This window comes from Peromyscus maniculatus, chromosome X (genome assembly GCF_049852395.1).
Source record: "Peromyscus maniculatus bairdii isolate BWxNUB_F1_BW_parent chromosome X, HU_Pman_BW_mat_3.1, whole genome shotgun sequence".
In the NCBI taxonomy this organism is placed as follows: domain Eukaryota; kingdom Metazoa; phylum Chordata; class Mammalia; order Rodentia; family Cricetidae; genus Peromyscus; species Peromyscus maniculatus.
This window is the reverse complement of record NC_134875.1, coordinates 121,041,040-121,056,114: the sequence shown is the minus strand read 5'-3', so window position 1 is coordinate 121,056,114 and position 15,075 is coordinate 121,041,040. Positions and strand designations below refer to the sequence as shown.

General features: G+C 41.1%; 1 protein-coding gene across 4 annotated transcripts in view; it reads right to left on the bottom strand.

Annotated features, from left to right (window-relative positions):
• Window positions 1-2,372: 2,372 nt before the first annotated feature.
• The window catches only part of Arhgap6 (Rho GTPase activating protein 6), a 479,616-nt gene continuing 466,913 nt past the window's right edge, over window positions 2,373-15,075 (bottom strand). For all 4 annotated transcript variants that reach the window (XM_006994323.4, XM_006994324.4, XM_076561964.1 and 1 more), the window contains exons 11-13: window positions 6,610-6,884; window positions 4,915-4,995; window positions 2,373-4,418 (exon numbers count right to left, since the gene is read on the bottom strand). In XM_006994323.4, the coding sequence (XP_006994385.1) occupies window positions 3,718-4,418; window positions 4,915-4,995; window positions 6,610-6,884 (1,057 nt within the window). In that variant the 3' untranslated portion in view covers window positions 2,373-3,717. The remainder of the gene's footprint in view (window positions 4,419-4,914; window positions 4,996-6,609; window positions 6,885-15,075) is intronic.

Genomic DNA, 15,075 nt, shown 5'->3' with positions numbered 1-15,075 from the left:
CCAGATTTACCAAATACATGTCAGATAGACATAGACTTTCTTTTTAATATAAGTATATCCCATATAAAACTTCATGGGATGAACCATTATTTGAGTATAAGTGTATCCCAGATTTTACATGGGACATACTGAGACTAATATGTGATCTGTTGTTAAGCCTTCAAATTGAGTAGACACTGGATCTTATTTGGTAATTGTACTTGAGAAGTACCATGGTCAAGTGTCCTATATCCTCAGCCCAACTGTCTCCACCCGGATAGGAAAGAGCAAGGGCTTGTGCTTGGGACCTTCCGTTGCTAAACATGAAACAGCTACAGCAAACTAGGATGGATTGGTCTCTGTAAACTAAAGGGCTCTTAGCTACCTGAACATTGCTTGACCTACCTTCTACCCCTTGGCAGATTGAGGGCTGTGTTAGGTGGGGATCGTGAATGCCAGCTCAGAGTCTCTAGGCTGCCATCCTTGAGGAGAACTTTCCTTTGGTTTGTAGGTTGTTGTCTTTTTGTCCTGAAGAACACTTGCTGCTGTTTTACAATTCTGTCTGGTCAAGACATCCTGTTTTCATCTCTGTGTGACTCTTCTGCAGACAAATCCTTTCTTCTTAGTTCAGTAAAATCTACCTCCTGCTGTTTGCTTATCAGACCAGCAGACAGCACAGGCCTCCACTTTGTTCTAGTATCTCTTTATATTCAATCCCAGCACTGTTTCTCTGCCAAGCAGATGTGTATTAAAATGTGCATAAGAAAAGAAGCAAGCTGGATTTATTTATAAATTTCCTCTATTTGCACACCCCCCATTGGCATCAGATGGTTGTTTTTGCTATCAAAACCCACAACAAACATATGTTAATAGCTACTTAGAGGGATCAAGACAAATGTGTGTTTGGCTATTTCTATCATCACCATTCTGGCCTCTTTGCCAGAGACACAAAAACAAAGTGATTGAGTACTCATAGACATGGAGGCATCTGTGGCCCATGGCAGCTTTCTTCTTGCCCATAGAATCCCTTTCCTCATGAGGAATGAGTGACTTGAACATCCTAGTCAAAGTGTTTTGTCCAAGTTGACATTTGTTTTTCTCGTCAGGCATCATATCACATGTTATACAGTATGAAAAACGGCCTCAATTTCTACACAGTTTTGGGGTCTCATATGTGTTTTAAAAGATTGTATCTATGATGTGTATAATGGCGCATGCGTGTTGGGGTGTGTGTGTGCAGGTCACAGCGCATATAGCAAGGTCAGAGGACCACTGGGGGTGTCAGTCCTTGTTACTCACCTTGTTGGAGATAGGGTCTCTCTTGTCATTCACTGCTGTATAGTCCACATTAGCTGGCCCATGTCCTTTCAGGGATTCTCCTGTTTGTACCTCTCATGTCCTATAGGAACACAGGACTAGAGACACCTGCGCTACTGTGTCCAGCTTTGATGTGGGTTCTGGCACTTTACTTACTGAGCCATCTTGGGAGGCCTCATGTATCTTTTAAAAGTGGCATATTTGCAATGAGATAAAGGCATCTGAGAAACAAACTCTCATCAAAGAAGTGAACGATGTGGGCACAGAACCTAAGTGGGCAAGGAAATAATGTAGTGTCTTCTACACTGTCAAATTTAGATCTAGTAACTGATAGATATACCTTCCATTCATATATATATATATATATATATATATATATATATATATATATATATAGTTTGATTTAAAAGATTTAAGTAACACAACTTTGACAGAATAGACATGGTGAGAGGGAGGTTCATTAAAGGAGAAAGAATTTGTCAGGCCATGGTCAAATTCAAAGGATTGGGAGAAAGGTTAGTGACATAGAAAAGCCACTCGAGTACTACAATCAAATAGCATTTGCTGTGAGGTATGTATTTTTGGTCTGAATGGGGTCTGGAAGGAATAACTGAGGTCTTCAGACAAATCTTCTGTGTTCTGAGACAATAGCAGAAGTGCTGAGCCCAGTGACTGGGCCCAAAGATCATTCAACTCATCGCCAAGCCACTGCAGTCCATATCTAGAACTAATCAGGCATCTGAGACCTATGGAGCAGACACAACTTTCAACAGCTGTGTTGAGTTACACCTGCCCAAGAGGCATGAAACCCAAGTGTCAGTCAGGTATGAAATCACTTTCTCAGTGACAAGAAAACCAGACTTTAATTACAACAGATCATTGTAGATTTCTACATCTTTCCGTATCACTGATTGATGTCCCCAAGCTACCAGCTATTTTGAAAACTAGCTTTCTAACTGTATGCATGTATTTATTGAATTACCAACATGTAATATACTTGAACTTGTGAGTAGTGAATTATCTATCTGGAATGGGGCGTGAGTTCCTTCATTAGATTTAAAGGCTGGTAACGAATCTTTGCTTAACTTTTTATTTATCATGGCACAAGATAGAATTTTAAGAAACACCACTGAAAAATTTCATTGCCAACATGAAAATTAAGAGTAGCACGTTATATATATATAACCCTCTTTGTATATAGTACACTGTCCCTTCTGATGTGAAAAAAGTCAGAAAATACTGAAGCAAACTGCCACCTGCTGGTCAAAAGTGGTTTTGCAGTTGTAACACTTCAAATTGTTGAAGTAAGGTAGTAGTAGTAGTAACACATACATTACAATACACATAAAATTACCAAGACACGTTTCCTCAGCCTTTGGCAAATGTAAGCGCAAAGATGTAGCTGATTTTTGCCCCCCCCAGATAGGATTTACTTTACAAGGAATTGCTTGTAATTGGGCTAATATTGATAACTGGGGAGAGGGGGGAATGGTGTTGTATAATGTGAATGTGTATTCATTTGGATTTTAAAACTTTTTATAGTTGGATTCCAGTTTGTAGTTTTGAAAAATACATAAAAGTTACACATTATAAATATATAAGTGTCCTATATAAAACTGAATTTAACCTAGAATGTGATGGACATGTTCTTAAGTACGGTTAGGCACCGCCTTTTTCTCCTATGATTTGCTGAGTCCTTTCTAAACAGTTTCTAAAAATATATTCCAAAACATATCAAATTGAATATTTCCTTAAAACTTGTTCACTATGAAAAAGCATTCAGTGACTATAACTTCTGCTTCTCAACACTGTATAAAAATATGGCTTCTCACATTCTGTTTTGTTTGGTTAGTATTTTTCTTAGGCATTGAAGGGAGGGCTGTCCCCGTGAAAAAGCGATGGCAAAAAGCACAGAAACCCGCTTGTGCATATTCTAGAATATTCTATAGAATTTTGTTGCTTAATATATCTCATGGTGTAATATAAGTGCAGTGATTTTTTAAAATTGTTCTGTCTTCTCTGTGAATATTATCATATTGATTATCACACATAATTTGTTACAGAATATACAATAGTCAAAATTGAAGACACATAAATACAATTAAGCTATACCAAAGCAAGAGTTTGATTTTATATATAGCCAATGTGGGTAGTTTTGAGATTGGGTATTGTCATGTTTGGGATTTTTTTCCCCTAAGGCTGGCTACGCAATAGAATGTTATCATAAATGGCAAGGGTAGGAGTGTCTCTCTGTAAGTGGACTGACTTTCTCTTGTGTTGATTTTTCAAAGTGTGGAAAAACGAAAAGAAAAATAAAAATGAATAATTGTCCAATTGTCCATCGGCAAGTTTTCCGGGTCTGGGCCGGAAGAGGATGTTTTTTTTTTTGGGAGGGCGGGCTCCAGCTGCTGGCGGGCAGGTTCATACTAGGGTTTCCGGGAGGGCGTCGGGGTTGTCAGTTGACAGGAGCTCCCAGATCTGCCACCGCTCTCGCTGCCAGTCGAGCCAGCTGGCCTCCCCCAAGTTCTGCCTGTCCTGCTCGCAGGCTGAGAGGGAGTAGGCGCTGCTCAGTTTTTTTGGCCTGGCTGGATGTTCTCCTGAGGCTTGCTGGCCTCCTTCTTCTGCAGCTGTTCCCGAACCTTCTTCATGCCTCTGGAGCCTCCACAGGGGAGGCTCCTGGGGCTGCTGGGCCGAGGAGGCCATGGCAGGCTTCCCTGACCCCGGGTAAGGAGGCGGGGGGCGCCTGTCATCTCTGCCACTTTCCTGAGGTTTTTGGTACACAGGCTGGGCCTGGCTTTGCAGCCAGGCCTCTTCCACCTCACCCTCGGCCAGGTCTTCCGTACTGTTTACGGACAAAAATGGCTCAGACCTGGCTGCAGGCTGCCTGGACCCCCTGCCGCCGCCCTGGATGTGGGGAGTGCTGCAGACACGCGACACGGGAAGGTGGACACTGCACTGTGCCACGGTGGTCGCCGTCTGAGTCCTCCGAATGACCTGAGTCCCACTGTCCAGCCCCGTGGGGCTCCCTTGACACCGAGGCCAATTCAGGGATAGGTTCCCTTGAGAAAGGGAACAGGGCCTCGGTCGCAGGGAGCTGCTTTCAAAAATGTCACCATAGGAACCTGGAACCAGAAAGGCAAGAACTGGGGTTAGTTTGGACAATTGCCTTGAGGCTTGGTGGCTTAATCTTTTCTTTTTCACTGCTGTCTCTGTTGCTGAAAACGTACAGCACACTCTCAGCTATTGTTACCTGAAAAGAAATTCTCCCTAGCAAGACCAATGGCAGGTTCTTGTTGAGAGTGGCGCCGTTTTTGTGGCCACTCCATGCATATTCCTAGACGCTCACAGGCTTAGCTGAGCTGCCCAACTACCTAAACTGCCTTGTTGACAACTTAGGCTACAAGAAAAGAAGAGCAATGAATTACTGTCCAAGCTTAGCAAGTGGGGTGGAAAGCCCACGGAGAGATTTTTTTTTTTTTTTGGTCCCCTTTCCCCTCTCATTTCAGCATTTTCTGAATAATGGTTGGCAGGCAGTTAACCACGAGAATAGCAAGTAAGAACTGGAGGAAAATCCATTTTTAAAGTTAATGCAAGGAAGTTTAAAAAATGGCACTTCACCTGTCATTCCTGGGTCTTTGGATCCACTTTTTAATGTTGAATGCCAAGTTCCCCAGATATTGAAAGGCTCCTCTGACATATCTAGGAAAGAGGATAAAAGGGTCCACAACAGAAAAAATTAAGAATGAAACCAATACATAATAGCATTACATTTTTGGCACGAAATATCATATTAAAGGTTGTACTACATGCAAAACAATACTATTTGGAATTGCCTTCCAAGAAGTTTGTTCTGTTGGAGATGGACAAAAATGCTCTTTTCATATGTTTCCGGTAAACAGAATTGATGTTCACTATTGAAATCTGTATCCTAACCCCCAGAACCTCTAAAGATAAACTTTGCATATCCCCCTGGTTCTTGAAGTTAAGCGACTCTCCTGGAGGACCTGAGCAGCTCAGATATCATCAAAAGGGTCCCTATAAGAGGGAAGCAATAGAGAGGATGTTGTTATGTCAGTGGCTTCAGACATGGAAGAAACAGACATGAGATTAGGTCTACAGAATCGAGAAGAGGGCAGGAAACAGACTGTTCCTCAGGTCCTCCAGAACAGAAGGCGGGCAGCCCTGTGCACCAGTTCGATTTCTGACACCCCAAATCATAAGAGGGCTGATCGGGTGTTGCTTTCATTGTGGGTGATAACAATAATAATAAACTCATACCAGGGGGCAGTTGGTGATTGCCACATGGGCTCTGGCTACAGGAACAAGCATGCAGGGACAATAGTACTGGTTTCTGAACGAACTCTCCTCAGGGACACTGTCCTGGCATGAGCAGATTTATTCCTGTGTTTGTCTCTTTCTCCTCCCTTCTCCCCTCAATGGGAGCATATGTATCTATGTAGCAAGATGCTATAGTAGATGTATTCAACTCAAGTTTTCCTCCCTCCAAGCCTGTGCTGAAACTATCATTATGACTTGGAATCAGAGGTCTTCCAGATGTCTCCAAACGTTTGTTAGTTTCTGGGAAGTATACCTTCCTTCATTCCTTACAGGGTATCAGAAGATCATGAGACAGACCAGATATACAGTAACAAGAGATCAGAAGTGCCTACAAGGTTACACATCATAGATTAGCCAGGGCTTAGTCCATGCTAAGTGTTGCCATAACAACTGCATGTAGATTCACTAATGAAATCCAATATATGAGACATCAGTACCATTCTTAGTTATCTTATCAGGAGTCCATAGGCCTCTGTGGAGATCAATGATTCCTTTGAGATCCTGCAAGCTGTAAGTTGCAGGACTTTATTCTGATTCTAGTCTAGTGTTTTTGTCACTGTCTAGTTCTGGCACACTGCCTTGTTGTGTGATAAGTTCAGAACCGTTCCTTTATGAAAATGACAGAAGTAGTTGAGTGGCATCAGACTATCATATATGCAAACCAAATCCACTAGCAGGGACAAAGACTCCCCTGGATGTTAAAAGGAAAAGGTCAATTGGGAAAATGAGTGGTTCCTTTGAGCATTTGCTCACTTCACAGATATTCGAGAATCAGAAGTTGTAAGACCCTTCTATGACAACAACCATTCTTTTCTTCTATCTTGAACATTGAGCAGACACTCAGCAAATGTTCTTTGAATTGAAGAAACATCCAACAAAGGGTCTGATGAGGATAGTCCAAAATAACCCACCCCATCTAACATACCACAAGAGGGGAGATACTTTTTTGGGTTGTCACAGCCAAGCTTCAGTTACCTTTTCCAAGCCTTGGTCCAGGAGAACTTTCTCTTGACTTCGACTTTGGCGATGGCAAGTGGCCCACCAGTGTATACTGCTCTGGCACCTTATAAAGTTTCTCCGAGCCCCCCCGGGCCCTGTCCTCTTGCATAGCCAGCAGGGAGCGCTCAGACAGCACTGGGGAGTTGTTGTCATAAGGGGAGATGTCTCCGCTGGAGGCCTTGTTGGAGTCTGTAGATGAATGCCTCCCTCCCATGGAAAAGGAAACTTCCGACTGCAGCATGTCAGGGCTCCTGGCATAAGACAATTATAGGTGTTTAAGTATGATCAGATTCAAACATTAGACAATGAGTGGTCAATGGCAGATTTCAAGTAATGGCAGATTTCAAGTACATGGATATGGAGGCTGAAACAAAAATACCGTTTGAGCAAAGTTCCAACACATCGCCATCAATAATGTGAAAGCGTTTCCATAAAATGATCACAAGATGGCAGTAAAACACAACAAATGCAACAAGAAATGTGGGCCTGCAAAGGAGGCAAAGGATGAAATAACAATCTGCTGTAGTTGCCAAAGTTCAACCAGCAGAGGGAAGTGAAAGCTAACAAAAGCTATAAAACAAAGGTCAACTAGAAGGGTGGAGACACACATGCCTGTGTTCGCCAACGCTGCCTGCTGGCGGAGAGCAATGAAACTTAGCAGATTTAACAAAAACAGGACATAAACAGAGATGGAGCCCAGTCATCACCTTGCACGGCTAAAGTGCCCAACGGAGTGAGGGAGTGATGCCTCATTAAATGTAAAAGTTAAACCCTGGGGGTCACTATTGATTAAGAAAGGAAAAAAAAAAAAAAAAAAAAAACAACCCAGATGACTCTTTTTTTGCTTTCCTTAATCTCCTGAATTAAAAATAATCCAGGCTTAGAGTTCATTGTGGCTTTAAGGAAAACTTCTTTTCTTTTCCTGTAGCATACTTAGAAAATAAATATATTCTTCCTGTGATGGAGACAATGATACTAGTGGTGGGAATATGTGTTTATGTATGAAAAGATGGCTAAAAAGATAAATACATGGCAGTGTATATGAATACACAGAACATGATTTTGCAAGGCACTAGTACATCTGCAGCACAATCTATGGCATTATCTCACATAGTATTAACATATGCACGTATGAGTTGTCATAGCAACAGAAATAACAGTGAAAATGTAAATGGAACAGGAAAAGGAGAATACCAGGAACATGGGGACAGGGCAAAGCCTTACCTGGAACAATCTTTATTTTCTACCTTCCTCAAAACAGTGGCCCTGACATCTTAAAGGGAAAAATGATCAAAGATTGATTAAAAGTTTCACAGTGTGCTTCTGTCTTCCCTCATCCCTACCCTATTTGCTTCTTTTTACTGGTCTTTGCTTTCTGTTTGTTGCAGTTTTCAAAACAAATCCTTTGTGGTCTTAAAGAAGGTAAACACACACAGAGCCATCCTCTCCTAGCCAAAATTGTTTTTAGCATGCAAAATGAAGGAAGTGGATTCATAGGGACCCTAGCTTTATCTCAGGTTTCCAGCAAGGTTAAGTACCCAGGGGAAAAACATCCTGGCATCTGCGATATGCCATGCCTGTCACCCGAGGCAGCCAGGGCTCTGGCACTTTTGCTGAGGACATTTCCTACCCACATAGAATAAATAAGGCCTCTGCTTGCCTCCTCTTTGAACTGATATCACACAATCTTATGGGCAGGAGCCAAAGGATAGCCATGAGCCTGATTTTCCAGACTTGTGGGCCTCCAGTGAATTTGAAGGGAAAAACCATCAAGAAGAACTTAACTGTTTGCTGGGAAACGGGAGGGAAACAACAACTGCATATAATTAAAAGAGAAAACCCTCTCCTTAGTTCTAGGCAGGGGAACATGAATTCAGACAAACTGTTGCCTATTACCATGGGATGTGGCTCTTCTTAGGAGAGGTTTGCTATAAACACAAGAAGAAGTGAATGCATTAAACTAACACAGACTTCAATTCCGAATCAGAAGGGCGATAGATCATATTATTTGCCTGACTTCATTAGTTTCCATTGCTTAGGTGACATTTCCTTTTCAGTCATTAATGAGAATGTCTTAGCTCTATTTGATAAGAATAAGTCATGGTTATGTACCTAATATTGGGAACTCATAGCCTTGTTTTATGGGATATTTTAAGGAGAGTCTAAGTCATTGCCCAATTCATGAGCCCAACTGAAACAACGTACAATTTGGACTTTGCCTTCTCTTAATTTGGAGGAGAGTTTTGGGAGTGGTCACATTTAGTGGAACTAAGGTTCACAGACACCACAAAAAATTGGCTCAAGTCTTACACATCATCTTACCAAAATTGCAGACGAGAAACATCCAGGGCAATGGTCTAAATGTACATTCAGCCAGGAGTTGTGAGTAAAGATGAGAGACATCAGGGAAGTAATTTCTCTCAAGTCGTCACATTGGGAGCATTTAAGGTTTCCACAGAAGGAGTGGGTTTTTATTTTTACCCTGTGTTACCATGAGGTATTAATAAATAATGCATTTCTGTCTGCTATGAGGGCTAAAAGACTCAGAGCACATGGAGCACTGTGCAAGTGGCTGCATGGACCCCTACAGAGCATCTGTATATTTTACACCACAAACTAAACTGGTTTTCCTTCTTGCCACCTCTCAGATTACTTCCTTTGACACTGTTTCACTATACATACTGTTTCAAGATGCTTCAGACACTTGTAATGGACCTGGTGTACAGACAGGAATTATACTTACATTGGTGGTTGGGGAAGTGCAGAACAGGCAATACCATGCTTAATGGTTTGGTGAAAAGAAAACAAAACAAGTGGGATCAAGAATAATTACAACATTAGCTCCTGTTGCTCTACAGTGTTTCTTCCATTTTCATTGCTTTCATTGGATCTGACCAGATCGAGGAAAGAGTGGCCTTGTCCCTTTCCTCTTTCCTTTAAGTGGTCTTTGCAAAAGTTCATTTAGTAGCTGTGAAATGAGGACATATTCTCCCTGTAGGGCTGTATCTGTATCAGTTGGAAATATGCATTTGCAAGCTCCATTCTAGGCCTTCCAACAGAATGGGCTGAATCCATCATGGAACCCACCGCAAACTAAGCATGTGGGACACCACGCTAAACAACATGAAAGGTTTTAAGATGGCAACAGGAGGTGGCTACAACAAAGAGGAGCTCCCTCAGAGTGCCATGCTGTTGCCCAGGAAGCCAGCTTTGCCTATTGAAATGGAAGCCCTGGCATAAGGCTAGCAGATTGTATTTACAAAAGATTTGGATACATGAAGATGATTAAGGGTCTCATAACAAAGCACTCCTTCCCATCTCAATCCATACATGTGACAGTGAGCTAAAGATCTGCTAAGAGCCAAATCAAGAGAGAGATCACCAATGAGGGACCAAGCTATAGTGTTGGCTCAACTAGAAGTGAATATGTGACCCTGCTCTTGGGATGACTGGACCTCAGGTAGAGAAAGTGGGGCAGTATGCCCATCCCAGCCAATGCTTAAGCCTCCTCCAGCCTCTGTGTGCAGGACTCAGATAATGGAAAGAAGTCTGACTGTGGGGCAGTAGGGCTGAAGATAAATCCTGGATATAGAGGCAGACAGACTGTCTTACAGTAGACAGGGCTCTAGGTAGCTGGTGTCACAGCCAGTGCCATCCAGTGACATAATGCTTTCCCTTTTTGGTTTACCCCTATTGGTATATTCAAGTCATGGAATTGGGTACAATATAGGAAGTGGGTACATGTGGAAAGCACCTTGAAAAATATATGGCATGCTGCTTTGGACTGTAATAAGAGTAACATCCATTAGAGTTCATTATATGGTAGGCCTTGCTCTAAGCTACTCTCGACTGTCTTTGTTCCTGATCTAAGACCAGAAATGACCAATAGAAACAGGTAGTTGATAAAATATCTTGTCTGTCTAGTAGTCCAGGCAGTAAGGTTTGAAGTCCCTGTAAAATTTATTAAACTCATGTACTTGCTGTTGCAAATTAATAATAAAAGGCTATATTTTATATTTATAGTTAATTACCATTTTAAATGTTTAAAAATATCCCCTTCATTTAATTTTTCTCAGCAGAGATGAGGGAGCTGTAACCAAATTTGCTTAACAGTCATCAAAAGAATTCCCAGATTGAGACAAACATGCTCCCCTTTGGAATCTCTGAAAAAATGAAACAGCCTCAAATGTCTTCTCTCTGATTTGCACATAGGAGCTCCACCTTTAAGATGACTGTTCTAAGTAAACATTAAGATATTTGTGTATTTGCTTATGGGAAAGACTTGCTTTGATGAGGGTTACAGTTGCTAAGACATTGTCTTTAAAACATGATGTGGCCTTTCTATGTTTTTGGATCTTAACAGACTGTTGGCTGGATAAGTTGCTAAGTGATGTGGTTTCCAATCCAAATGTGTCCAGCTCTTTTACTTTTTATAGCTAGTGTACAGCAGATTGAGGTTAGGGGCTTTGAGTAGGTAGGCTGTCAGACAACATGGGTTTGTCTCGAAGCTGGGAGAGTAATCTGTTAGATACTTAAACCCCAGGACCATCCCCAGCGTGCATGGCCAGTGCTAGCTAACCAAACATGAGATGGACATGGAGAGTGAATCAACATTCTCACCCTTAGCTGGTCCCTCCAGGTCAGGGTGTAAACACGCTGGCAGGGTCCTGTGAGGAAGCCTGCACTGCAGCCGGAAATACAGAACTGGTTCTGTGAATAAATGAAGAACTCCAGTTCAACCCTCAGTGTGGCTGGCCCAGCCCATTGCTGAGCTAATTAGCTGAGAAACACAGAGATTTCAAATGTGTGTTGTCTTCATCCTTGGTTCAATCGTTCAATCAGTAAACTTCAGTCTGCTGGAATGCAAAGCTTGTATTCATCTCAGAAACTATTAATTACACCAGGAAATAATCCATTGTCACAGCAGTCCTGGAATTATGGAGATTCCCACATTAACTGTGCACAGGGCTGCAAAGCTTCCCTTGGGATAAAAACACCTCTCTAAAGAGGTGCTGATGTGAATCTCACTTCTCTAGCAGATGGTAAAGCCAGAACTGGACGATAAATACCAGGGCCTTTGGGGATACTTTTCCCTTCATTTTAAGTCCTTAATAATTTCCTCCGCATGATGTTATAGTGCATTAGTGACAGGTGAAGGTAAAATAATACTGTCTATATTCCTTTTAGTTATATCATGCCTGACAAAAGCATCTTTGAATAAATATTTTCCCAAAGTATAAAAAGGCTATAGATTACAGTAAAGACACTGGAATGCTGGGAGGATGGGGTTCAACCTTCCTCCATCCCAGATTGTTCTACCTATGACAATTACTTCTAGTTTTTCAAATTCATCACTGTGGAATTCCATATTGCACTTAATTAAAGTTTTCCCTAAAACTCTGCCTGATATGTGTGGGAGAAAAAGGCTTAATGCTTCATAATTTCCAGGGTACTAGAATGAAAGGAACATTGAAGTCACCAGCAACTGCTAGCCAATAGGATTCTTTGCTGTTATGCCATAGGTAAAGTCAGATTTTGGAGCATCCTGATTCAGCAAATCATAGCAAAGAGAAGGCAGAAATTATAACCTATTACATAACAGTCCACAGACTGGTAAAAGATGCCTTTAATTGTGAACATTGATAGATTAAAATGAATGATCTCCATGGTACTGTTTTGGTAAGCTCAACAAAATACCACAAACTACAAGAAAACCCATCACTCTTTCATGCTGCAGAAAGTGGGTTTATTGATGGGGTGGACTTCCATCTTACAGTTCCTAACTATTGCCTTTTGGAATGAATATTGGTTTTCATTCATGGTTTTGATGAACTGGTCATGATTTTTTAATTTCAATAACAACTTTGTGAAGGTCACTAACAAAATTAATCACACAGAAATTTAAAGATAGATACGTATAAGCTTGGGTCATTTGTGTCTACTTTCTACATGTGGGTAGGAATGAGTGCTCTGTCTAGTTTGGTTGAATTACTGTTATATTTCTGGGACACCTACGAGGATTGATAGATTGAAAGAAAAAATTCCTTTACTGTTTTTGTTTGCTTATTGTTTTGAGACAAGTTCTCATGTAATCTGTGGTAGCCTGAAACTTACTACCTAGACAAGACTAGCCTCAAAGCTCCTGATCCTCATGAGTGCTGAGATTACATGCCTAGCTCCTTCGGTTTTCTGAAGCCTGCATTTGAAAATGACAAGAACTATTATTAGAATTAGTTTTCATGCCATAGATAATCCTGAGCTCCATTGGGCTCTCTCTCCTGAGCTGTAGATTTACAGGCCATGTTCACAGTGGTTTATGGTCAGTTCTACCAAGCATTCCTTATGCAGAGATCCAGGGGTCCAAAGCACCTCAGTGAAAAACAGAACTGTGCACTTTGATATAAATAATTTTATGTAAAGTTCATTTCTCTCCCTAGAATATTAGATAAGTAAAGATAATACTAAAAAATGAAAAATAGGTATATTGGAACCCTTAACACTGAATTAAGCTTCAATACATCATTTATTCCAAACAATGTTATCATTATTTAGTCTCAGGTTAATTTAACTAAAAATCATTTCAGATTGTCACTTTGTCAATAGCAACTGTCACACTTAGTAACTGTCTCAGTTAAGAAGAGACAAAGAAAGGGGAGGTTGTGAAAATATGATTTAGGCCAGGCCACTTGTTTTACTATCAACTTGGTGTGTTGGGTGGCGAAGTATGACACTGGTCTTTAGAAAATGTTGCTCTTTTTCCTTTTCATTGTCTGGGGGCAGGGAATCAAATTTGATTTTATAAAATATTATATTACAATATAGTGTTCATGACTGAGTTCTTATTTCCTTAAATTTTGTGCCCAGATAGGTGCCTCTTTTACCTCATCCTAGCCCTGACCCGACTACATCACCTTTGTTTTGCTTTAGAGGTCCTCATTCAACCTACATTTAGATTACCTTTCTCCCATCTTCCCCTATATTGTCACGTTCCTGAATCAAAGAGAGGCTGGTCTGTTTTAAGGACTTCTGAAGAAAAGAGCACATAATTCTAGCAAGTACACCAGACAAGCTGTGAAAAACTCATAAGCCTGGCAACTCTGGTACTGAAAATCTCTTCTAATCCCCCTCTGGCATGCCCCTTTGGTGAAAGCTAAACCCTGAAGTGGATGAGCACATGAAAAGAGAATAAATTCTCTCTGCACTCACCCAATTATGATGTTGCACACAGAAGAGAAAAACACAAATCATAACAAAACGCCAAGTTCCCAAATATCACGAAATGTCTGCTCTTTCAAAACAGAAATAATAATACATATTTTCTCATTCTGGGTTTTACACTCTTTTGAAAATTTATTTCGTTTCCCCTCTGAATTAAATCTTGTGGTGTTTCCACTTGGCCTCACAGGAATCTAAAGCTTTACTTAGGTATGTGAACTGGGGAATGGAGGCTTCAGGGAAAAGAAATTCAAAAGTCTCCAGTGCATAAAGAACTTTGCTTTTAGACCCAATGCTATCTTGTTCTCATGGGCCATATTTTGTGTCCATCCGCTATCTTATAGATGTCAAGGGACACAGTCATAGTGCCTCATACACAATAACCCTCTGTAAGTAGTTGTAAATGGTGAATCATATGGTGAAATTCAGAATAAACCCAGAGTAACTGTTTAATTTCCAACTAACAGATGAGAAAACTGAGTCAGAGAGTCATCGAGGAACGTACCCCATAGCATCCAACAAGTGGCAGTAAGGTTGAAGTGGGGCGTGGGAGATCTCAATCTCAACTTGAAGCTTGAAAGCAGGGTCATAAATTACACAGACACAACTGATAGGTGGTTAATTGATGTGGATACTACTGTAGCCAGCACCATCTGTCACTTTGGGGTACTATAATTTATAGTCTCTATAATTTATAATTACAGGGATATTTTGTCACTGTATTCCTTTATCACTACTTTCTGATTTCAATGTCAACCCCAACACACTGCAGCATTTTATTTTAGGACATCTACCGAACTTCATTATTCTGTCCCCAGACAGATGGCAACTTTGCTGTTTTGACCAAACCCAGGACTCCCTATCTGAACACCCAGAACCAGTTACATCTTCGCTCAGCTTCCAAGTGCACTACAACCTCTTCTTTCCCGCAGAAGCCATTAGGAGACGGAAAAATCACATCGCCCTCTTTTCTACAAACTCCAAATGGACTTATAAGCCAGAACATTTGTTCTGCTCCTTTATCAACACAAGGACACATGTTAAAGGTCAAAACTCACCCCACCCAAGTCCCCATGGTATTTTAAATATAGAGAATCCAAGTGGTAGATCTGAGTCAGTTCTTTGGAGTTTGGGCTGCTTATTAGAATCATGTGGAGAACTTTGAAAATCCCAATGTCTGGACTGCCAGCCAGAACAAATGAACAAACACCATGGTTACAGGGGAGA